The sequence below is a fragment of the Colossoma macropomum genome, unplaced genomic scaffold (assembly GCF_904425465.1).
Source record: "Colossoma macropomum unplaced genomic scaffold, Colossoma_macropomum, whole genome shotgun sequence".
NCBI lineage: Eukaryota > Metazoa > Chordata > Actinopteri > Characiformes > Serrasalmidae > Colossoma > Colossoma macropomum.
In genome coordinates, this window is record NW_023494793.1 from 18820715 (window position 1) to 18846641 (window position 25927).

The window sequence follows — 25927 nt, forward strand, 5'->3', positions numbered from 1 at the left end:
AGAAGGTGCACAGTCAGCATGTCTCACCTTCAAAGAAGGTGCTTTCCTTGTTGAGCAGCAACACTAAAGATAGAAACAACACGTAGCACGTATACTGCCACCTGTTGACCAGAACTAGTAACAACACCTTACATTAACAATATTTAACAATTCCATAGATAACATTTTTTGTACGTTAAAGTCCTTGGCGCGGGCCCCGCGTCGGCCCAGGTCTTCAAACATGTAGAGCCTCACAGATCCTGCCGTATAGGGACGTATAACCCCAAAAGATCATAAGAGATAATAGATACCCACCAGGGAAGGTTTTACCTGGATTGAGTAGTCTGGAAACAAACATAAGAGATATCATTAGCAAGATGCATCAGTATATATCCAATAAAAGTACAGATTGTTGACTTGTGGGTATTAGTAACAAGTGCAGTTAAATTACTGATTAAGTGTACTAAGTGCTTTTCATTATTGTGTATTCCATGATTGAGTGATAAGTGAATAGTATTGAGAATGAAGAGCCCATTGTGGTTGGTGTGATAAGTGACAGGCCTTAGGTCATCTGAAATAAATAAGGTGGCTTTAAGGTTTAAATTATCATCAGGTTAAAAGGAAACTCCGAGAGGCCTTGATGCTGCAAATAGTTGGCAGAGAGCAACAAATTCATGCTTAACGTAACGGTAAGGAGTACTGCATTATTTATTATGTAAACTTAGATAGAAAATTAGATAAAATTAGATAGAATGCACTATGTTCAGTTGGGCGACGAGCCCACACATGCACTATATTTATTGGGTGACGGGCCCACAAATGTGCTATGTTCGCTAGGCGAGGGGCCCACAGATGCACTATGTTTGTTTGGGCGACAGGCCCACACATGCACTATATTTATTGGGTGACGGGCCCACACATGCACTATGTTCATTGGGCGTCGGGCCCATACATGCACTATGTTTGTTTGGGTCACGGGCCCACACATGCACTATGTTCATTGGGCGTCGGGGCCACACATGCACTATGTTCATTGGGCGTCGGGCCCATACATGCACTATGTTTGTTTGGGTCACGGGCCCACACATGCACTATGTTCATTGGGCGTCGGGCCCATACATGCACTATGTTTGTTTGGGTCACGGGCCCACACATGCACTATGTTCATTGGGCGTCGGGCCCACACATGCACTATGTTCATTGGGCGTCGGGCCCATACATGCACTATGTTCAAGGGGCGACAGGCCCATACATGCACTATGTTTATTGGGCAACGGGCCCACACATGCACTATGTTTGTTTGGACGATGGGCCCATACATGCACTATGTTTGTTTGGGCGATGGGCCCATACATGCACTATGTTCGCTGGGCGACGGGCCCACACATGCATTATGTTCACTGGGTGATGCACTCACACATGCATTGTGTTTGTTAGGGCTACAAGCCCACACATGCATGGGTTCGTTAGGGCGACGGGCCCTCACATGCATTGCGTTTAGCTTGGGCATCGGGCCCATACACGCATGGCTTTTGTTAGGGTGACGTGCCCTTACATGCATTGCTGCATTTGCTCACATAACTGGTCCATATATGCATTGTGTTTGCTATGGTTATAGGCCCATACATGAATTGTAATTGCGTGGTGTTTTCTCAGCAATGAGCTCATATAGGAAAACAGTAATTGTTCTATTTATGATTCATGCAGTATTCATCCAATTGCACTGAATTTAAAAGTCACCAGTAGTTGCTAGAAAGATAATATATAAATTTTGAGAGAGCCAACTAAGCATCCATGATGAGATGAGCATTTGGCCTCAAGTATGATTCATAGATAGACGAGGACCATCTCCCAAGCAGCTTGATTAAATAAATGGGTAGACCAAGTTTAGCTGCGGTTGTAGGTGGGCGGTCATAGAGGAATAGGGACAAAAGGAGGTATTTAGTCTACAGATTTTTATAGAAACACCAACTTCAGAGAAGTGAGGTGAGAACAGTGTGAGACCTTGTGTGGGATCGAATGACTGAGTGTCAGAAGTGAATTCCCCTGGATGCATGAAACCATAAAAAGCCATGAGAAAAACAGCCTCGAGTAAAATGTTAATGTATGGTGTAAAAAGACCCTCACATAGAGTAGAGATAAGTATCTGCAGTATTTCAGGAGTTTTGGTAAACATGTATCTGAAACTTTTTGTGTAGATTTATTTAAACCTTTAAGAAACAAGTGGATTGCTTGGTTGGAGAACAAACTAGGATAGCCGGGGTCATTACATCTAGCATGGAACTGGATACCTGCTAACATTCTGCGAATTGAAGAAGTTTTAAGATTGCGAGTCTGATAATTACGAACGATAAATGTGCAAACTGTGCAACAAGTATGGGAAAAATGGAATTTGTAGAAGACCACATGGAGTTATAAGCTTTGAGAGTGGAAGGGGCTAAGCCTTTTGACATATAATATTTAGCTGAATCTAGTAAGGCGTTATAATAGCTATTTAGTCCAAAATTAGTAGGGGAAAAGGCCGATGGGCAGAGACGTCTGAACTCCTATGAACAAAATTGAGAGTGCATCAGCAATAGCATTAAAATGGCCAGGAATATGTTCAGCTGTTAAAGTAAAGTTATGAATAACTGATTGCCATGTTAAATGTCTAAGTAAGGACATGATTGTTAACCTTCCTTTGTTAGTGATGGCAACCACGGCTTTGTTGTTGCAAAAAATATTAATACGTTTCCGTGACCAAGCCTCACTCCACAGAATGCTAGCGACGACAATGGGATAAATCTCGTGCAGTGCAAAGGAAGCAGATCCAAGGGCAAATTCAGAGCATTCGGCCGGCCATTTCTCTGCGAACCATTGCCCTTGGAAGTACCCCCCAAAACCAACAGAGGGAGCGGCGTCAGTAAACAAGGCAAGAGAGTCAAGCTGTAACCTAGAAGGCAAACAAAACCGAGACTCCCACTTAACGCCAAAGGGAAATCAGTCCGATGTGTGAATAGGCAAAATTTTAACGGCATCTGTTAGACGGATAGCATCATGAACTATGGGTGCAACGATTATTTGACTTAGCGGACTAAAATCGACGACAAAATTAGTTGGCAACTAATTTAGTAGTCGATTAGTTGGTGACGTCATTACACATCTTTCTCGCGCTCACTAGGAATGTTCTGACATTGCCGCTTACTGGACAGTTAACAACAGCGCGATGGCAGTCTCAAGGACAAACCCCTCCAAAGTGTGGGAGCTAAACTCAGAAAAAAAGGTAGTGAGTTGCGCTATTTGTAAAGCCGACCTTAGTTGGCACGGGAGCACATCCTCCATGATGGAGCATCTGAAGAGGAAACTCGTCGGTCCACTGAATGAAGATTCTCGGTAAGATACGCCGCGTCCCAAACCGCATACTAGCACACTAAATAGTGTGTAACAATAGCGCATAAACCATTAGAAGTGCACTCATTAGTGTAGTGTGTGAAGTAAAGAAGTGTGTGGTTTGGGACGTGAAGATAGGTGTGCTAGCGAGCTGGTTAGCTAATGTTAATGTTAAAAGTCCCACTTCATGTTATGAGCTGTAACGTTGCATGTTCTCTGGTATCGTTAATGGAGTTTGAACAGCAAGTAACTATTATTCACAGCGACTCTGTGCACTTTCCAGATAACGTTTAAGGAATGGGTGATCACTGGAATGCCGTGATCACCCAATAGCTGCAAAATCTTCTCAGATGGCCAGGGAGACCAGGGGGATTCCCGGGCGTGAATGCGAGCACTCCTGCGCGTAGATGTCGGTGGAGACGGGCAACAAACTCACCATCTGAGTCAGAAACGTGCAAACTCTGAAACTCGGAGTGAGACATGTCAGCTACGTGAGCAGAACGACGAAACGTCAGCATCTGAAAGCAGCAAAGCAGGTGTGTAAGTCGAGTCATTTTAAAGACAGGTGGAAGCTTGTGATTGGTCAGAGTAATGAGTGACGTAGCATTGGAGTCTCCCTGGCAGAACTTGCACTAAAGCTATGATTTCTTTGGCTCCGATGGTGGTAAATGTGAGAGTGCGCTTCAGTCGTGTGAAACCAACCGAACCTATTGATTTCCATAAAATCTAAGCAGACTCGTAATGCTGGGTCTCACTGCTTTGGTGTCTTTGCCCCAGAGAGGTGGTCTGAACTTTCCCCTGGACTCTGCACTGCAGTCAGTTCTCACGCTCAGTTCTTTCCTCTGTGGTCAGAAGACTCGTATCTTCAGGTGTTATCTATTTTAACACCTTTCTGCTCTCATTCACACCTCAAAGATGTGCAAGACACCCACTAACACTGGCCCCCCTGACCATGACAGACCCTGGTGTTTGAACTTTATGCTAGTAACAACAGTCTTTGAACAAGAGAACACAGCATTCATTATTTCTATACACAGTCTAAAAGTTTAACTTGTTGTCTTCTTGTTGTACTTTAATTCAAAATCAGTTCAAGGTAGAATTGAATCACTGCTTTTAACCCAACTTGGACTTGGGTTTGCAGCATTCAGACAAAACACATAAGGCAAAACACATTATGACAAAACACTGAAACAGAACTTCACACTAAGAAGTTAACAGGGACTCAGGAAGTCTGTCTGTCTTGGTTCTCTTACATCTCAGTGCTGCCTTTGATACTGTTGACCATGAAATTCTACTGGTTGCAGAACAAGGCTGGTGTCAATTTTGACAGTGACCTCAGTTTGCAAAAACTGCGCCACCGTGCCGCCAACACAACACTAATGTTAGTAAAACAAACAAAGTACTGAAGATGCCACTTAAATGCCTCTAATGGTGAGCAAATAATCCTGTCTCAGTAATCCTAAAGACGAGTGACTTAATGATCATTTACCAAAATCAGATTTGAGGACAATTTAAATAGAGCTAAAAGGTCTAAAGCTCAGAGAAAAAGGGCTGTGTGCACATTTCAGAGCTCAGACTGATTCTAACTACGGCAACATCTCTCTCTCTCTCTCTCTCTCTCTCTCTCTCTCTCTCTCTCTCTCTCTCTCTCTCTCTCTCGTGCTTTGTCTGTGAGTAAAGAGGAAGTGTTTAGGTCATTGTTCAGTCAGTCATTACTGGGGCAGTATGGAGCTCAGTCCACTCTCTCTGATGATCTGTGAGTAAAGATTCTCTTTATGTTGCTGTTGCTTTTTTGTATTTAATTTTTTATTGTTTTCACTGTAATTATCAGCAGAAAATGGATCACAATGGCTATTTGGTTAAGTTGGCACACACTAACCTTTATCAGACCTGCTTCTTCAGATCTTTCGGTCTCCTTCAGCTTCTTTCTCTCCCTCTCCCTGTCTGTGTTTACTAAAATAAACATTAAACTCAAATTTACAAGAACTTGAGGATCAATAAGTTCATTTTCTTGTTTAAACTGGCAAAAATATTCTCACCTGTCTGGTCTTCTGCTGAGCTGCCACCTCTTAATCACCATCTACAGACTGAGGAAATCAGAGATATAAAACTGTCACAATCAACACAACAACAATATTACCTATTATAGTAAACACAATATAGAGCTAATATTGGTGTGATTTTTAGAAATATTAAATAGAAATATGAAAAAAATCTTTAAATTCTAAAAATAGTTTGCTCTTCAGCTCACTAATGTTTGTGCTTTATGGCCTATCTGCTTTTCTTTACCTCACATCAAAGTAAAGTAGAAGTATCAAGTAAGTTATATGGTGTGAAATGACCACAGTAAGAATCACTGCTTTCTTTTACAGCCAGATTCAGTTTAGTTTGTAGATAACAGACAGATACACACATTGTTAAACTCTTTGTAACTTTGTCGTTTATTCATGCACAATCTCATATATATATATATATATATATATATATATATATATATATAGAGAGAGAGAGAGAGAGAGAGAGAAGTACTCGAGTCTGGTCTCGGTCCTTGTCTTGGTCTGGATATAATTGTGACTCAGCCTTGTTTCGGGCTCAGAGGTTGTTTTGAAGACCAGTCGAGTGTGATTCCTCCATCTGAGGTAATTAGAATCTGAACTTTTTATCTTTCATTATTGAATATCAACAAAACCATCAAAGAGAATAAAACTGTCCTTTAATCTACATCAGGGGTCTCACAGTAGCGGGCTGCAGGTCTGTCATGAGCTTGATTCATTCATCACACAGCAGTAGATACAGAGTGTCAGAATTAAGAAATGAACAGAATTATCAAACGAATCCACTGAGAAGGGCGGCGCGGTGGTGCAGTGGGTAGCGCTGTCGCCTCACAGCAAGAAGGGCCTGGGTTCGATTCCCGGCCGGGTGACCAGGGTCATTTCTGTGTGGAGTTTGCTTGTTCTCCCCATGTCTGTGTGGGTTTCCTCCGGGTACTCCGGTTTCCTCCCACAGTCCAAAAACATGCAGTCAGGCTGATTGGACATGCTAAATTGCCCCTAGGTGTGAATGTATGTGTGACTGTGTATGTCTGTTTGTCTGCCCTGCGATGGACTGGCGACTTGTCCAGGGTGTATCCTGCCTTCCGCCCATGACAGCTGGGATAGGCTCCAGCACCCCACCGTGACCCAGAAGGATAAGGGGTTTAGATGATGGATGGATGGATGGATCCACTGAGAACTCAGAATTAACTGCTCTTCATTCACAGTATTTCACTCAGTAAGTTCACTCACAATAACTTCACTTTGTACAGCTGAAACTTACATCATACTTACATCATGTTAACTAAAATAATTACCTAGAACTTTGGAGTTTGCACCTCTCACTTGCTGGCCTATATTTTTCAAAACACATTAAAATTTAGCATTTGAAATGTTGTCTTTGCACTATTTTTAATTAAATATAGGGTTTAAATGATTTGCATATCATTGCATTTTGTTTTTATTAACATTTTATACAGCGTCTCAACTTTTTTGGAAACAAGTTTTTAGTACAGTCTGTTAAGACTTGTCAGCTTTACTTGATATTTGTTAGTAAAACTCGTTTGTCTATCTACCTTGTTTAATCTAACATTTGTGTGCTGTCATTCTCTTCAGCCTACATTCCCCTGGGTGTCTGCCTGTTTACTGTGTTTTAGAAACCCCTCTATTCAAAAGTTGGTATTGTGTGAGTTATCTTGTTCCCACCTGCTGAGTGTGGTTCTGTGGTGACTGGATTCTGCACTGACTGCTTTTGCACAATCCTGTGAACCAAGTTGCATTTTACAAGTTGGTTCAGAGCACTAAAGATGCTGTTTTCTTTAATTAAAATACATCACTTTACACAGCTTATACAGTTTGGAGTTGTTATTGTCATGTTAGTATGTAAAGGATTCACTGCGTATTGAGCAAAATACTCATTTACTTCCTCAGTAGTAGCCAAATACATGTACAGACAAACACAGCCCTCCAACCCTCCTCTCTCTCCCTGACTCCTCTACATCCCCTCAGACATGCTAACCTCACCTGCTCTACAGGAATGTATGTGTTTATAAACAACAGAACAGTAACTCTACAGTTACTCAAACCATGTCAGTTTATTTTGCCCATCAGTTTTAAACATAAACTTAATTTTGAGCTCTTAGTGTCGTGTAAGTGACTGTAATACTTCACTGTATAACAGACTGAGTGGCCTGTTGTAAGAGCCAGAAAAGTCTAGTAGTTTAATTTTTGGTAACACTTGGAAATTGATTTTTGGCCTCAAATTAAATCAACAAATATCAGCTCTAAAAACTGAAATGTTTTATTAATATGACATCAATAGTTGTGCTGCTGCTGTACTTTATCAAAATGTTTTGTTCATTTTCTAAGTGAAAATGTATTTAATTTGAAATGTGTACCGTACACCGTAAAAAGTGGTTCGTCAGATCTACTTAAAAAATATACTTCATGTGGTAACAAGCAATTTAACTAGTTTTATTCAACCTAAATAAATACTTTAAATGAATGATCATTTCAACCAAAGTAATTTTTTGAGTTGAACAAAACTAGTCCAATTGCTTGTGACCACATGAAGTAATTTTTTTAAGTAGATCTGTTACACTTTTTACAGTGTATGTTGAGGTAAACCAGGTCAGGTGTGGAAATTGTAAGTGTTTGTAAAGAGCATCACATTATATTCACAAAGTGTACAATGCAGGTAAATGAGCATTAGCAGCTTCATGTTCATGCATACAGCTTACAGTATAAACATTCAGGTATAGACAGTATAAAGCTTAATTGTGTTAGAGAGCTCCAGTTCAAAGTGCACTGTGTATACAGTCCCATGAGCTAGTTTAGATATGTTGAGTAAGCTGGGAGGATCAGGGTTTAGATCATTAACAGTCCATAATGTGTATTTATGTTCTGGTTGGTGTTGCTGGTGTGACCAGTTTAATAGCTTGCAAATAAAAATGTTTTTGAATCTGGTGGTTCTGGCTCGGATGTTCCGGTACCATCTTTCCTGATGGCACATGTTGAAACAGGCAGTGGCTCAGAGGAGATATTGCTGGCTTTCCTCAGACATCTCTTGTTGTAGATGTCCTGTATGGGTGGGAGGTAGCTGCAGTGATGTGCTGGGCAGTTTTCACCACCTTCTGCAGTGTCTTATGTCCAGCAGCAGTGTGCTGCCATACCAGACTGTGATGCAGCTTGTCAAGATGCTCTTTACAGTGGACCTGTAGAAGTTGCAGAGGAGCTGTTGTGGCAGGTTGACTCTCTTCAGCCTTCAGTGGAGGTCAAGTTGGGCCTTTTTGACATTGTGTGATGTGTTGAGTGACCAGGTGTGATGTGACTATAAGGACATTGAGGAACTGCTCTTCTTTTCCACCATCGTCCCTTCGATACTCAGTGATGAGTGCACTCTACTCCCACTTCAATCTAGAGGGGGTGATGGTATTGAAGGCAGAGCTGAAGTCAGTAAACAGCATTCTGACATAGGTGTTCGTTTTATCCAAGTGGTTGACTGCAGTAGATCTTTTTGTGCTGTAGGCAAACTGATGAATGTGGCTTTAAAGCAGGCGGGAACAAAACACCGTGCCAGGGAAAGGTTAAAGATGTCAGTGAAAGTGGCAGCCAGCTGGTTGGCACACGCTCTCAGGACCAGACCTGGAATGCCGTCTGGACCTGCTACTTTCTGAGCTGAGACCTTCATCAGTGCTCTCCTCACTTTATGAGTGCTGGCTCCTCCGTATGGTCAGTGACTGCTTGGATTCCTTGTCATATGTCTTGGGGATGTAAGCTGGCATTGAAGGCTACAATTTGTGTGCCATTCTTGTGTCTGCAGCCATGATTCCAGCCTTTAGGTTGTGTCTGACAGTTTTAAGTTCTTCACTGTTGCTAGATTTGAAGGCTGCGTCATGAGCTTTCAGCAGACTGCAGAGTCTGTTTAACTACGTAAGTAAGTTACATTTTGCCCAGCGTTAGGTTGAGCGCTGCTTTTGCCCAGACTGGTTAAAGAAATGATAATTTAGTTGACTTACTCTTGTGATAAACTTGTGATTTTAACAGTTCATTATACATTCTACCTGTAATAGCAGCTAACAGTTTTACAATAATGCATTATGTCTTTTGTTTCTCTCCTACTATAGTGCTGATTGTGCTCTTCCACTGTGGACAAACTCAAGGTAAATCATTTCATGAACATCTACTGGATTAGTTAATTAGCTCTCATGTACACCTGCATACACATCTTATTCTTCACATTTAATACACAATAATTTCCACAACTAGCTATGAGAACACTGAGGTCTTATCAATGGTAGTTCCTGAAGGTTTGTGTTTCTTTTTTCTTCATAACTTTAATTATGATGTAGAAACAGCTCTGTGATGTGTTGGCAAAGTGTACTCTGTAAAAAGTGGGTCCTCAGATCTACTTAAAAAAAAAAGTACTTCATGTGGTGACAAGTAAATTAACAAGCATCATCAGGGAATCAGTGGTAACATATCTGACTATGTAAATCAATTGTAAAAGTCAATTGTGGCAGGTATTTACCCAGATAAGCTTGGAGTTCAGTTCCAGTGTTAGCCTAGAACCTCCTACTGTACACTAAAGAACATGTCAGATATCAAACATGTCTTGTCTTATCGTCTGTATCTGGGGTAAGTGGTTAATCATTTTAATTAGATTTTTTACTGAACTATTCTTTTAGGAACAAGTTTTGTCTGAATAATGAATAGAAGGTTTACTTTCCAAAACTACTGTGAAACTCTTCTGGCTCTGCAGTCACTGCATTACTAAAGCTACTTGTTACATAATCACCACAAGACACAATCATACAGTTCCCAATGGAGCAGGAATTCTAAATGTTCTCAGCATGATACTCAAGTTCAAGAGTAATAACTTGTTCTTTGTTCTGTTAGTCATTATTGGACCTACTAAATCAAAATCTTGGGAAAATAAGTCATTATTTCAAGTTAATTACAGTTTGAACCGTAATCAGAGGATAAAAACATTTTAGCAGTTCATCTAGCAGTGAACAGATTTAATAAAACATGAAGATAAAGGATTATTTGTATTGACAGAAATATGACAGGAATAAAAAGTTGCATTCCAGTTACCTCAGATGGAGTCTCTGCACTCAGATCATTAATGTACAGTCTTGACCAGACTTGAGACTGAGATGCCCTCCAGCACAAAGTGTAGGTATGCAGTCAATAATTAGTGCCTCTTTTAGTAAATCTGCCCCTTAAGAATGACAAAGAATACAAGTTAGTTATGATGCTCATACACAGTGAAGACTCTGCCAGCACAGGATGATGACTGTGTGAACTTCACCTCTCTGAAGTATGATTGACACTGAAATCACAATAATGCTGCACTTACGCTGCTCTGGTGCGTCAGCGGATGTGGACACATCTTCCCTCTTCAGTTGGCTACATGTGGGTGTTATGAGGGAGTTCTCTCCCAGTGAATATGTATGTAATTAATGCATTTATTTGATTTTTGGAAAGTCAATGTGCGATGCATCATTAAACTAATATTTCATGTAGTTTAACTAATATGATTCTATAATACAATATAAACTGACTGGTTTTAATTTTTGAATGTTAAGCAGTTCTATTTATTGTCATGAATAAAAAATAATAATAAAACTAACCTAAATGAAACAAAAGTGAAACTATACTGAACTAGTTCATTTACTTGTTACCACATGAAGTAATGTTTTTAGGTTTAATTGATGAGCCTTTTTTTTTTTACAGTGTACCCATTTCATCTGTTTGTTTCTTTCCATTCTTTCACTGCTTTGATTCCAGTTTGACTCTTTTATTCTGTGAATTATTTAACTACTTAATTTATCATTTATTTTCATCTGAAATAGGTACACTGTAAAAATGGCTAAGTGGTAACAAGTAAATTAACTACTTTAAGGTTGAATTGACGAGCCATTTTTTTAAAGTGTATATAAAGCAGTAATAAAGTGGTGAAAAAAACAAAGGAGTTTAGAAAACAGCACTTCTGTTTCTGCACATATCTGGCAGTGTGGTTTACTCAGTGTGTGAAGTAGATAACATTTTTGCAACATGATCCTCAATAAATCTTAATCCTGGTTATGGACCTGTAGTGTTCCAAATACATGAAAAATGATAACACACACCTTTTATATTGAAAGCAAGTGCAAATTGTAATTGAAGCTAACGTTGCACTGTAAAAAATGACTCGTCAGATCAACCTAAAAAAATTACTTCATTTGGTAAAAAGTAAATGAACTAGTTTTATTCAAACTAAATAAATACAATTCTTTTAATCAGTGTAATTTCAATGAAGTTTGAATGAAGTTGAATAAAACTACTTCATTTGCTTGTTACCACATGAAGTCTAGGTTGATCTGATGAGCCACTTTTTACAGTGTGTCAATGCATAATAGGTCAAAGATGATAAAGGGTTTTTAAAGAACAGACAAATTCAGAAGTTAAAGTGCAGCCTGACTGAACAAACACATTCATAGAGCATAGAAACATTAAACTCATTAGTCTCAAATCATGTGATTAGGATGATAATCTACTTCTTATATTATAAAGAGTAAAGCAGCTCTGCTGACCTCATTTTATATCAACAGCACCACTCAAACCAACTGTGAGGGTGGAGCTTCAGAGCCCAGACACAGTTACTCTGAGCTGTGAGATGCTGCAGTCTACTGGAGAGAAGTTTATATGGAAGAAAAACTCTCAGGATGTACAACATTATCTGAACTCCTTGTTTTGTATCACTGTCAAAACAAGGAGGAACAGAGTACAGGTGTGCAGCACGCATGGAAAACTATTTTACACAATACAGTGATCCTGTCAGGATTACAGTAGTAGGTGTGTCATATATTTTGTTTCATTTTAGACAAATGACTTGATTTTAGAATGACTATGAAAACAAATATATAAAATGGTTCTATAATATTCATATTGATGTTTTGAAATAATTTCATGAACCTTCAGAGTATCTATGCACTCTTCTCCTAAATTTGTTCAAACTGCAGTCCCACAGTGGGGAAAAAAACAAAAAATAAAGTATTTATAAAGTGAGACGGCATCTCTGTCTCTCGTGGCCACAGAGAGAACAGGTAGATTTCATTGTTTTGAAGTAAATGTGTCCCAAAGACTTAAGAACTGTCACTACCAAAATACGTATATTCAGCAATTAAGTAAACTTCTTGTTGTTTTAATGAAAAATGTTATGATTTTATGTATGTACAACTGTTTAAAGCTGTGATAATGATGTACTGGCTAACATTTTGGAATTGATACTTCAAATTAGCTAAACTTATCACTACAGAAACAATGTTAATTAAGGTATAGTTTCACTAAAAGCAAAAGAATTTTAGTCTAAAGTCCAGGTCCAAAATGAGGTTTTAACTCTGAATAATTTCAGTAGAATGATGCATTTACCTTTCAAAAGTATTTGTCATCTTTGAACAGAGAGACCAAAAAAATATATATTTTTCTGCATGTTTAATGCAAATAAACATTTAATTCAGAGAGGACTGAAAATCTCTAAATCCTGTGTCTGCTCTTAGCCACACTTATTTTGAGACTTATTTTGAGGCACAAAAACCTTGAGCCACTGAAACCATCTAATTTCCCACTTAGCATAAAACACAGTGTGGTATGCACCCGCCCCCCCGAGGTTCGTCGCCGCTGGGTGTTCGGCCAGGACGCCAGGGAGAGAGCCACGAGTGGGGAGGGGGCGGAGCGCAAAGCCCAGGCTCCCCCGAGTGACGCGAGTGACGGCTGAAGGAGGAAGACGACGACGGTGCCAGCAACGAGAGGCACCAGGGCAAGGAGCGAGTCCCGAGCTCCGCCGCCTGGACCCCCGCCCCCTACATCTCACGTTCGACCCGGGCGGCTGAGCTGCAAGCTGGGGGTGGTGACGGGGAGGCGGAGTGGCGAGCTCTCCTTCCCTCTCGGCTCAGGGGCTGGCAGCGTGAGCGCCTTTTAAAAGAGCTGAGAGGGAACAGAGAAAGAGAGAGGGACGAGCAGCAGCAGCGGCAGAGACAGAGACAGAAGAGCTTATTTAGGAGAAGGACTGAAAAGTCTGGCTGAAGCCACTGAAAAGTGGCCAGCCTAGCATAGAGCAGTGTTGGGTTGTTTGAGTTTGTATTGTTTATTTTGTGTGATTAAAGAAATATGGCTGCTGCAACCCTGAACCCTGCCTCCAGCGTCCTCCTTGAGCCTGGGGTAGCACATGCCGTGCTACACACAGATATTTTAATTATGCTCAGGTAAGGGTTTATCTGCGGTCCAGGAGTCAGATTTGACCGAATTGTGGTATTTACATGCACATAATCACCAGTGATGACTTTAATAAAGGGTTGTTTATTGATAGAAGTATATAAGCCGTAAATGATGGATTACAAAAGATATATAGACACTAAATATTAGATAACCAGTTATGAAGAGAAACCGGAGGTCGTAAATTCACCAAACAAACAGACGGTAATGCCTCCTCGCATGTGCTGGAGAAGGGTCCATGGGTCGAAGGCGAGGCCGACGAAGAATGAACCTCATGGGCGCCGCATCTGACCAGACCAAAAGGGCGAGGCGGGCTTTCAGCTGGCTCATGTCAGTATCTGGTGAGGTGGCTCTTGAGCTTGCTTGCAGTGGTTTTTAGCTGGTGAAGTCGGCCACAGCTTTACGCTGAGCCGCTGGAGCAGACTCTTTTAATGCACAGTATTTCAGTCAGTGCTGTACTAACTTCTATTTCTACTCTTATACTATGTTCACAGTGACCTATCATTGCCAATTAGACTTTTACAATGAATCGACAAAACATGAAAACAACTGCAGCTAGATGCAGCTATTTAACAGTCTAGCAGTTACCAACATTTCAAGATTACCAAGTTAATGAAAAAAATCAAACTGGACAAAAATGAAACGAACTGAGACATGAAACTAAAACAACTAAAACTTAAGATCTGCAGAACTAAACTGCTGTGTTGGTCAGAAAAGAAAGAGGGCTTCTTTGTCGCGGTCACATGTTGTCTCTCTCTTCTCATGTCTCCTCAACTGACTGGCTGACTTCCTGTTTTCGTTTTAAAAAAACTTTGAGATGCGGATTTAAGGAGGTGCTAAGGGGGGAAAAAAGGTTTTCGTACTCAACTTCTGATGAATATGCAAATTCGTTGCTAGCTGCTCGAATTCCATTGAAGCAATTTTACAAAAACTGGACAAGGTCACACTTAAGTAAAGTTTCCAAGTTTTATTTGTCACATACATAGTCATACATAGTACAGCTAGCAGTGAAATGCTTGAATAACTGCCCACTCACCTGACGCAATAAGGAATAATAAGCAAAAAGGTAATAAGAAATAAAAGCAATAAGGTAATAAGAAACAGCAGTCAAATAAAGGAACAATATTGTATAGAAAAGATCTAACTAAATATCCATTTATGAAATATACATTAGAACACAATGAATATATGAAATGTGCAATGTACACATGGCATTTGGGAAGTAAAGTGCAAGGTGCAAAATGTGCAAAGTGAAAGAGCAACATAATGCTGTGCAACTGAGCAAGAGGTAGTATAAATAAATTATAAGTGATCAGTGTTCAGTGCAGAGTCCTGTGTGTGATTGGTGTGTATGTGTGTGAAGTGGTCCTATTTGTTCTGTTTGCTTGTGGGAAGAAGCTCCTCCTCATTCTCTCTGAGTTTGCCTTCAGGGAACGAAAGTGCTTTCCTGACCGCAACAGAGAGAAGAGTCCATTGTTGGGGTGGCTGAGGTCCTTCATGTTCCTCCTGGCTTTGATTTAGGACTGTTTGCTATAGACAGTCTGCAGGTCAGGGAGCTTGGTCTGAATAATGCGTTCAGCTGACCGCACCACCCCCTCAAGATCCCTTCTGTCCCACCCGGTGCTGTTTCCAAACCAGACTATGATGTTCCCTGTGAGGATGCTTTAAATGCTGCAGGTGTAGAAGTTCCATAACACTTTGGAGGGCAGTCTGAAGTCGCTGGTGGGCCTTCTTCACCAGAGAGTTGATGTGGCCAGACAGTGACAGGTCCTGCGAGATGTGAACTCCAAAGTATTTGAAACTGTCTACTCTTTCCACTGTAGCTCCATTTATCCATACAGGATGGTAGCTCCTCGTCTGCTTCTTGCTGTTGTCCGCTATCAGCTCCTTAGTCTTGCTGACGTTAAGGAGGAAATTATTATCCTGACACCAGTTCTCCAGGTGCTTATTCTCCTCCAGGTAGGTCCTCTCAAAATTGTCAGAGATCAGACCCACTACAACAGTGTCGTCAGCAAACTTGACAATGGTGAATACAGCAGGGGGCTCAGGACACAGCCCTGGGGGGCTCCAGTGCTGAGGGTGAGGGTTGGTGAGGTGTGTTTTCCTACCTTTCCACAGCTTGTGGTCTGTCTGTCAGGAAGTTGAAGATCCAGTGACACAGGGATAGATAAAGTTCCAGATCGTCCAACTTGGTGTGGAGTTTGGAAGGGATAATTGTGTTAAATGCTGAGCTGTAGTCAACAAACAGCATTTTAACAAACTTATCCCTCCTAGTGTCCAGGTGAGACAGTGTTGTGTGGAGCATATGTTATGACATCATCTGTACCATGGTTGGGTCAGTATGCAAACTGTAGTGGATCCATGGAGACTGGCAGTGAAGAGGTGATGAAGTCTCTGATCAGCTTTTCAAAGCACTTCAGCTCGACTGATGTGAGGGCTACTGGGTGATAGTCGTTAAGGCAGGCTGGCTGTGGTTTCTTTGGGACAGGGATGATGACTGACTGTTTAAAGCATGTTGGAACGACTCCAAGCGTCAGGGAGGTGTCCTCATGCAGGTGTTTATACCTGTAAGGGAACACAGTCAACAGGCCGAATATACACACACACCAGTGAAGCTGTTACACTGACTGTATCAGGTGAGTGTAGCAACTTTCATACATAATTTTCATCAGTAAAGCTGAACTATAGAAGATTTGTTATGAAAATTGAAAGAGGTAGCAGGGAAAGAACACACTAAAATGTAGTATTTTTGTACTGCAACGATTCACCCAGTAAAGCCAAAAATAGTTTAAAAGAAGATATGACGACATAGTAGATCATTCACTCACATCCTCAAAAGAAATATCCTTTATTAAGTTTTGACTGAGTTCTCATCAAATTTATTTACTCAGGGGTCACATAGCACAACTAATGTACTCATAGCACAACTAATGTTGCAAAATATTGTTCTGCATGTTTCTTGCAATCAACAGACCGAATATACACACAAACCAGTGAAGCTGTTACACTGACTGAGTGTGGTGTCTTTCTCACTTCATTTCTATCATTAAAGCTGCACTACTTAAAATGTTTTAATTAAAAGTGAAAGAAGTAGCAGAAGAGAGACGGAACCCGTCATACATCTTTACATATTAATGTCACATGAACAGACTCAAAAAGAAAGACCAGCTTGATGTTTAAGTCTTCAAGGCAGAAATAACATTACACTGATGAGGATGTGATAACAATAGTAGAACAGTCATACAGATGAAATAAGCAATAGCAGTAATTTTATTATTACTTTAACCTCAAATGAAAATCTAGGGTAACTCGAGTCATCTAGCACAACTAACCACAGGAAGTAAAGAAACATGCTTACATGAAGGATTCCTCGATCAAAGGACAGTTCATCGGGCTAAATATCAAATAACAAAATTCTAATTACTGTCAATGATCTAGTTGATTATAAGAGCACACAGAACTCAATGTGATCAAGCTCATGACTCGCATTAACTAATAAGACTTAATGCATCCTTCTGGGGAAGGGTGAGTCAAAAACTTTGAAACATGAATGTAAGGGAAGGCTGGAGTTAGCTGATATATGTTTATATGTATCTCAAAAAGAGGTCTAAACCTAGTAGATTAAAGAGTGTCACCAGCTGAGCGCATGAACAGAGACCGCTGCCTTACTTTGAGAAGCTGAGCTGGACCTTCCCTGAAGTGTAGAATGGGTCCTCACACACTCTTGCACCATGTAAGCAGCGGGACAGGCATATATTTGTAGTGGCGTCAGTGATCAGGCTGGCTGTATTTGGCAGCAGCCCTGGGAGGAACGCTTCATTACTTCCAGGTGGTGGGCCTGCTCGCAACAGTGGGTTTGTAAGAGAACGAAACGGCCAGGTGGGTGGCAGCACAGCGAGTGTAGTTCCAAAGTTCTTGGGACCAGGCTAGACTTCCGAGTCTCAACCGGGTGACAGTTCCGCGTATGCTCAGATTTGGAGGCTACATGATGCTACCTGTAAACTAATTTCCTCGGTGGTGCTAAGATTAAAGTGAATTAATCTGTCTTTGGCCATGTGACAGACTTCTTTAACTCTATCTCTAAGCATGACTTGAAGAGGCATAAGGGAGACACAAAACAAACTACATAAACACGTGGACAAAACAAAAGACAAGTTTCTCAGATCTGATTGCAGAGGTTCTATACACTAGTCTAGACTAGAGGTCTGCACTCTGGACCTGGCACTATATCTTGCAGCATGGGACTAATTTTGTGCACAGGATGGGGTGGAAAACCAGCCCACTGCAAGCGGGAGCTGGCCAAACCCCGCATGAAGAGAAATCTCGCAAATTAATGAATAGTCTAAATAAAGAAGAACGATCACTAAATCATACATACAATCAATATAAAAGGATAACAGTAAAACAGTTAAAATGAAGTCATTCTAAAGAGTTGCAAAGCAACAGATCACGTGATTCACATGTGAGATTCACACATACTGCTTCTGTGTGGTGTGAGCGGCACGAAAAGTCTTGTTTTTCATTTCAGCACCCATGCTAATTGGTCAGCGCTTTCACACAGGCTGCGCATACGAAGGGGAAGAGATGCCGCAGTGTTTAGAGAACAGACCCGGCACCCTTTTTTTCCATGTGCCGTGCGCATCACACAGTAAAATAGGCAGAGAAGAGGTGATGGTTCATTTGGTGTTTGGTCTGTTTTGTGGTCATATTTTAAACAAACTACACCACAGTTTGGTTAGAATTACACTGAGTTTGAATGGCAGTGTTCTCACTTGTTTTCTAACAAACTGCTAACAGAGTAGTCACATCAGGATGTGAGCCACACGATAAAAACAATCGATTTTCCTAATGTGTGATGTATTTCCAAGAGAAAAAATAGCATCAGTGAGGATATCTGAGCTAGCTGAGTGTTTTGTCCAATTACAGGTGTGGGTGGTGAAACTTGATATTATTCGCTTTTTTTTCCCCCTGCCCTTTGGTGCACAGTAACATAGTCAAAAATCAGAAGACGTTTTAGAGGCAGGCAAAGTTCACTAAACTTTGATCGACATTTACAAGAAAATAAGATAACATAAAGTAGAACTGTTGCCTCACAGCAAGAAGGGCCTGTGTTCAGTTGCCAGCTTGGGTGACCAGGGTCCTTTCTGTGTGGAGTTTACATGTCTGTGTGTTGCAGTATGTCTACTTTTTGGGGAGGATCAGTGCAGGTTTGGGAATCTGGAGTTGGTGGATTATTTTTGGTTGAAGCTTCATGAGAACAATGAGAACAAACAAATTTTAATACATCATGCAACACCCTCAGCAGGAGCATAGACGTTTATGGGTAGGGAGGCTAAGACTGGGGTCTGGGGGCATAGTCCCCCAGAAGAATTTTGCTGGCTGTTCCTTATGGACTTTTATAGGAGCAACAGCCAGAAAATGTATGAAAATGGCTATTTGGTCAAAGTGGCACATGGTAGATTTGGCTTTTTGTAGTTTGTATTAAGTTCAGAGCTAGTATGACTTAAACACTTTATCCATCCACTTACAAGAGGCACAGATCAAGCAAAGGTACTGAAGTCAAGCAATGCTCTGTCCTTTCTTTTAGTTAAACTGCATGGTCCTAAATATATTATTAAAATACTCAGATTTTAGATCAGTACAGTCTCAGTTAATACAATCATAAAGAGTGTGATTTGATCCATGCTTAATAAGCTAGGTGACAGCCTCAAGGTTGCACCCTGTTATCACAGCATCTTGTGAATTTGTAGATGTGATGACACGTCTATAATAATGAAAAACATATGAGAATAAAATATAGATGATTTTGAACAGGTAATGCACGTATATTTGGAAAGGTCTAAAACTGGCTGAGTGATGCCCATGACCGTTACAAAGATGTTCAATTGGGAAGAAATTAATTGTACAGAAACATAACAACCCCAAACACCCTGATGAGAAAATGAAGACTTGCTTATCTAATAAAAATTCTGCTGGTGTTCTTAGAACAATGGACTGACCACCACAGACCTCAACATCACTGAACCTGTGTGGGATTATTTGGATTTTGAGAAAATGAAAACTTCTAAGACGGTGTATTCTTCTGTTAATAAATGAATAACATAAAATGAAAAATAAATGACTGAAAGACTCTCACTCTTGCAGAGAACTGTGCAAGATTAATAATTTAATCTCAGATCTTTGGCTCTTACTTCAATAATGGAAAAAGAATCAAAGGTTAATAATTTAATCTTAAAAGCTGTAGGTTTATTTCAAAAACAGTGTCCATAAAGCCTGATAAACAGGTGTTTAAAGGAGAGGCGGTCACTCTGAGATGTGAGGAGGAGGAGGAGACACTGAGTGGACTTACAGCTGGTATAAAGATGGCAGTTTGTCCCCAAACAGAAGAACACAGGAGTTCACAATCAGCTCTGTTACATAGTCTAACGGTGGTAAATACACCTGCAGAGGAGAAAGAAAACATGACTCTCAGAGCTCAGAGATCAGCGATGCTGTTACACTGACTGTGTCTGGTGAGTCTGTGGATTTGTTTTAATATTCTCATTAATTATACTGTATGTAATGATCTTATCACTGTGTATAAACTTGATTTAGTCTATTATATTCTCCATGTTCTCTCTGTCAGATGTAGCTCAGGCAGTATTGAGTGTGTCTCCACAGAGCTGGCTGACTGAAGGAGACTCAGCGACTCTAAGCTGTGAGGTTACAGGCTCCTCTACAGGCTGGACATTCAGCTGGTACAGAGCTGTTCTCTACAGACAAGGCTTACAACAAATAAGAGACATTCATGACAATGTTCTGTATCATGTAGAGCTCCTGTCAGACAGCAGAAGAGAAGCTGGAGGCTCCTACACTCTCAGTCCTGCTGCTCTAAATCACATAGGAGTTTATGTGTGCAGAGCAGAGAGAGGAGAACCAGCCTATCAGACACAGTACAGCACTGCACAGACACTATGGATCACTGGTGAGGAAATATGATGAATTAGTATATGTATGTTGTATTTATCAAACCCATTCAGTTATGTTAGTATTTAGCATTAGTATTTATCATCATGCTACATGTGTAACTTGTGTGCATGTTCAGGTTCATCTCCTGCAGCCTCTCTGATCATCAGTCCCAGCAGAACTCAACACTTTAGTGCTGGCTCTCTCTCACTGAGCTGTGAGGGACAGAGTGACTCTACTGGATGGAGAGTGAGGCGATACACACACAGTGGGGAGGTGTCAGATTGTTCATCAGTTACAGGATCTACATGCAACATCAGCTCCCTCTACACATCCCTCACTGGAGTTACTGTCTGAATCTGGAGGAGGAAGTGATCCTCTCAACATCACAGTGCACAGTGAGTCTCCATTAATCTAAGCACTAATAGGGGTTCAATACAGAATTTTCATGAAAGCTTTTTAATTAATTAATTGTTAAAAATGTAAATACTTCAATACTAGATTAACACCTTAGTATAGGAGGACATTGTAGAGCCCTTATTTCTATGACTTCTATGAATAATCTATAAACTTAATTCTATGACTTCTATCACTACCTGAGTGATGGGTCTACATGAATGCACTTATTAATGAACTCTGATAAAATACATAATTAGTTACATTGTGTCCCATCAGAGTTGTTTATTTTTATTGTTTCTTTTTAAAAGTTCATTGTTTCCTTTTGATTCTTAGTAAATTACCAACCTCTAACTAAAGAACTGACCTGCTACTCTAAAGTACAATTTCTAGTTAAAATGTAAAACTAAGAAGGTTTTACTTCACTTTATATCACTTCCTCTCTCCTACAGATGGTGATGTGATTCTGGACAGTCCTGTCCATCCTGTGTCTGAGGGAGATTCTCTGACTCTCCGCTGTTTATGTCGCTCCACAAAGCCCTCAAACCTCACAGCTGATTTCTATAAAGATGGATCACTGCTCCAGACCCAGACTACAGGAGAGATGATCATCCGTACTGTCTCAAAGTCAGATGAAGGTCTCTACCACTGTAAACACCCAGAGAAAGGAGAGTCACCAAAGAGCTGGCTCTCAGTCAGAGGTGACAGCAGTTTCTAAGTTTAACTTAAGTGTTTATTGAGTTTTTTGTTTTTTTTTAACACAAGTAGACATAGATGTAAGATGTATACAATGATGAAACATCACAGACAGGACAGCACCAGGAAAAAAGAAGGGGAACAAAGGGGGGGGTGGGGAGAGGAAAAATAAAAAAAAATAATAATAATAATAAATAAATAAATAAATAAATAAATAAAAGAGAGAGAAAGGGGTTGTCTATGGTTACAAAACTCTTATCAAATGATCATGTTTAAAAATGCTATATCCTTGCATTCATGTCTATTTATCCCTTATGGTGTCATATGTTGTCCATTTACGCCACTTGTTTGCAAATATGTTTTCCCTCAATCGAAGTTGGTAAGTCATTTTTTCTAGTATATAGATTTGTCTGACAATTTCCACCCTCTGTTCTGTTGAGGGGAGTTCAATTTTATACCAATTTTGTGTTATTGCTTTTTTGCTGGTTGTCAGAAGTATTATTGTCAAATATTTATCATTATCCATAACATGTTCATCTATATGTCCAAGATACATAACTCTGAATTCTTTAGGGACTGAATAACCCAAAATCTCTTTAACCACATTTTCGTATACATTTTCCCAAAAAGAGTACAGTATATTGCATTTCCAAAAAATATGACTGGCCTCCTTATTCCCACACATCCTCCAACATGGCTGTTGATAACCAGTTTGTTTATCCTGTCTGTTAGGCTACCGTTAATTTTTATCCTAGCTGTTGGGTTTTGATATATAGTTTTGATACACTTAATTGAATCTTTGCTAAAACCAAATCGCTCTAACACTAAATATAAGAAATTCCAATTCACACTATCAAAAGCCTTTTCAGCATCAAGACTTATCAGCACAGCACTCATCCCCTTCTTTTGTATTTAATTTATAACATGCAGAGTTCTTCTGATGTTGTCTTGCGTTTGACGACCTATGATAAAGCCTGTTTGATCTTCATCAATTAGATCTGGCATAAATGTCCTATATCTTTTAGCAATAATAGAGGTATATATCTTGTAATCTACATTGAGAAGAGATATAGGACGAAAATTGCTACAGTACTCTGGATCTTTCCCATCTTTGGGAATTAATGATATTATTGTATCTTTCCATGAAGGTGGCAACTGTCCTTCTTTAAGGGTCCAGTTAAAAGATGAAGTAAGTAGGGGGGTTAATTCTTCTCTAAAAGTCCTATACCATTCTGCTGGGAAACAATCGACACCTGGAAACTTATTAGCCTTAAGTCTGGCTTCGGATACTTCTTCAGGTGTAATAGTAACTATGAGATTTTTGTTCTGTGATTGTGCGATAGATGGTAGGTCAAGAGAGTTGAGGAAATGTCTAATTGTTATCTCGTCTGAAGCAGGAGGTTGTGTATATAGATTTTTATAGTAATCCTTAAGTACACTCTCAATTTCTTTTGGATTATGCAATTGTCGGTCAGAACAGGGATCCCTGACCTTGTGTATTGTGGTTGAAGCCTGTAGTTTACGTATCCGTCTTGCTAGTAATCTAGTAGCCTTGGCCCCTGTCTCATAATATGCCTGCTTTAAAAATCTTAGTTTTTTCTCTGCCTCCCCTCTTAAAATATTAGCTATTTCTCCTTGAGTGGTCTTCATTTGCTGTAAGATATGTGTTTGTTTGATTTTTTGATATTGTATTTCTAAGCTTCTTAATTTCTCAGTCAGTTCAGAATATGCAGCTTGTTTTAACTTCTTTTAAAGAGAGGTAAGTGCTATCGACTTTCCCCATAAAACAGCTTTCAGGGCATCCCATAAAATAGTAGGGTTCATTTCTTCTGTATCATTTTCCTCAATATATCTCCTAATTTCTGTTTTAATCTGTTCAATTATTGTTTTATTGTATATATTGTTTAAAATACCTACATTAAGTCTCCAGGTTTCACATTTTCCACATTTCAGTTTCGCCCATTCTATGCTCCATTTCCTCAATTCTTGTAGCTTGTGATGCTAGCTCTGTGGCCGTCTCTGTGAGCCTCTGGTTGATACCTATTTTGAAATTGAAATTTTTTGAATTCCTTTTTGAATGCGTCCAGGTCAGACCTTAATTCAGTTTTCAAGTCGTGAATTTCTCTGACAACATCTTTCAGACCTGAGCGGAGAACAGCAGTCGTTTCAGTTTCCATGTGCTCACCCTCAGTGCCGCTATCGTCCGTCTCCGACATGTTGCCCTCGTCTTTTTTATCTGTCGCTTCAGTTTGTTTTTCAGAGTTTTTTGTCTTTCTGCGTCTTCTTGTTCTCCCTCCCCGTTCCATTACAGATTGAAAGTGTTTTCTTTTAATTAAATGTGAATTCAGGGAATCTTTTTTCTTTTAGTGAGCGGGAGCCAATCCTTTACGCCGCCATCATCTACTACGTCCAAACGGAAGTCCCAGGTGACAGCAGTTTCATGTTATTTGATACTATCTCTAACTGTACAGTTCACAAAGTGGAAATCCACATCTTTCTTTCTTCAGCTTTAGGTCCTGGATCTGGATCTGGATTTGGATCTGAAATAATCGGAGTGTCAGTAGGACTAAGTTTAACCTTCTTCCTCATTATCATACTGGGTCTGTCCTGTATCAGTTTATGCAGCTGACTAAAGACAGATTTCTGTGAGCGGTGCTGTTTGTACTGCTGCTGATATGAAAATATTTGAATCTCTTATTTAAAGATGTATTTTCGCTTCAACAAATGCACGTAAGTCAAAAAGCCTGTAAGCTATGTTTTTATTTTCACTGTGGAGCTGCAGGATCTCTGTCTCCCTCTACTGGAAATCAGCAGAACACCAATCAAAGCCAGAGTCTGTCAGGGTCTGGGGGTCTCTCTCAGAAACCACTGCAGGCTGCTCAGTTTGCATTACCAACATACAGTTACAGTTACACTGTTTCACTAAAAGATCTTATTTGCTCTGTAATAAGTAGTGATCACTTTATGGATTATTGATTTCATATTTAACAGGAACACAGCTATATTTCTATGTATATATATATCTCTTCTTTGTTGATACTTGTTTATAAGTGAGATATCTTTGATGATGTGATGATGAACACAGTGGCGTCTCTGATGCGTAACTTCTTCTGTTCCAGATGATTCTGCAGCTCAGCCCAGTGATGTAACTTACGCTCAGATTGTGACTAAAAAGAACCGCAAAGGAAACTGTAAGAACTGCATCTCTACAATAACAGAAATATATTTTCTCTTTAATTGCCTTTGATATAATCTAAATTATTTCTGTATCAGATGAAGCAGTGAGGAGACCAAATGATGTGACTTATTCCCAAATTAAGATGAAAAACTTGAAACACCACAGAGAAGGTGAGAATTACCTAATATACATTTATTTTCTTCAAAAGATCCTATAAGATTGACTGTGGTAGCACAAAGCATTGGCTGTTCCTCTGTTATGCAACACCATCAAAAAACAAAAATTACAGAACAAATAAATTAATATCTATTTTTTTTTACTCGTTTAAAAAAAGGTACTGTGTTGGGGCCACATTCTGCCCTTTACTCACATATTAATACAAAAAATATTAACTCTAAGGGCAAAGGTAAAAACAAAGTTTTTAAAAGGAAAAGAAGGAGTTTTCAATTTACATAAGTAAAAAGTTTACATAATATTATGGTTAAAATATGTAATGACAGCTAATTACAGTAATTGTAAACATCTCATTTTTACACTCATCATATAACGCCCCCATAGTTCATGAACAGCTGTATGCAAAAGTTTGGGCACCCTTGGGCAAGTTATATATTATATATATAGCCTATAATACTACTACTACTACTACAACTACTACTACTACTACTACTAATAATAATAATAATAATAATAACTTTATTTATAGAGTACCTTTCATAGCAGTGGCAGCTCAAAGTGCATTACAGACAGGTGATAAAGTTTAAAAGTAATAGAAGAAATTACATTTGAGTTTGATTTTCTTCTATTATACAGACTCAAAACAAGTTACCCCTCTTGTCACTGGGGTGGTACCCTCAAGGGTACATCTCAGTACCTTTAGTCAGGGAATGTATTGTTCTGTTTTAAAACATTAGGTTATGAAAAGGTACAAATTTGTACTTTTCCACTGGGAAAAATGTATTTAAGGTTCACAATTATACCTTAAAACCACTGTTGTACATTTGAGGTACATTTACATTTTACCGGAAACTTGAGTCTCTCTCAGAGGATCTGAGGTCTCTCTGGCTCTCCTCTCATT

General features: G+C 39.7%; 1 protein-coding gene and 1 long non-coding RNA gene across 2 annotated transcripts in view; both read left to right on the plus strand.

Annotated features, from left to right (window-relative positions):
* The first annotated feature begins 6496 nt into the window (after positions 1–6496).
* Positions 6497–12198, plus strand: LOC118812906. Its single transcript, XR_005007592.1, has 3 exons — positions 6497–6618; positions 9506–9541; positions 11975–12198. It is a non-coding gene; the product is annotated as an uncharacterized LOC118812906 (long non-coding RNA).
* A 3951-nt stretch (positions 12199–16149) lies between these two features.
* LOC118814059 (sialoadhesin-like) overlaps positions 16150–25927 on the plus strand; it is a 31608-nt gene continuing 21830 nt past the window's right edge. The window contains exon 1 of the mRNA XM_036579724.1: positions 16150–16273. Within this exon, the coding sequence (XP_036435617.1) occupies positions 16150–16273 (124 nt within the window). The remainder of the gene's footprint in view (positions 16274–25927) is intronic.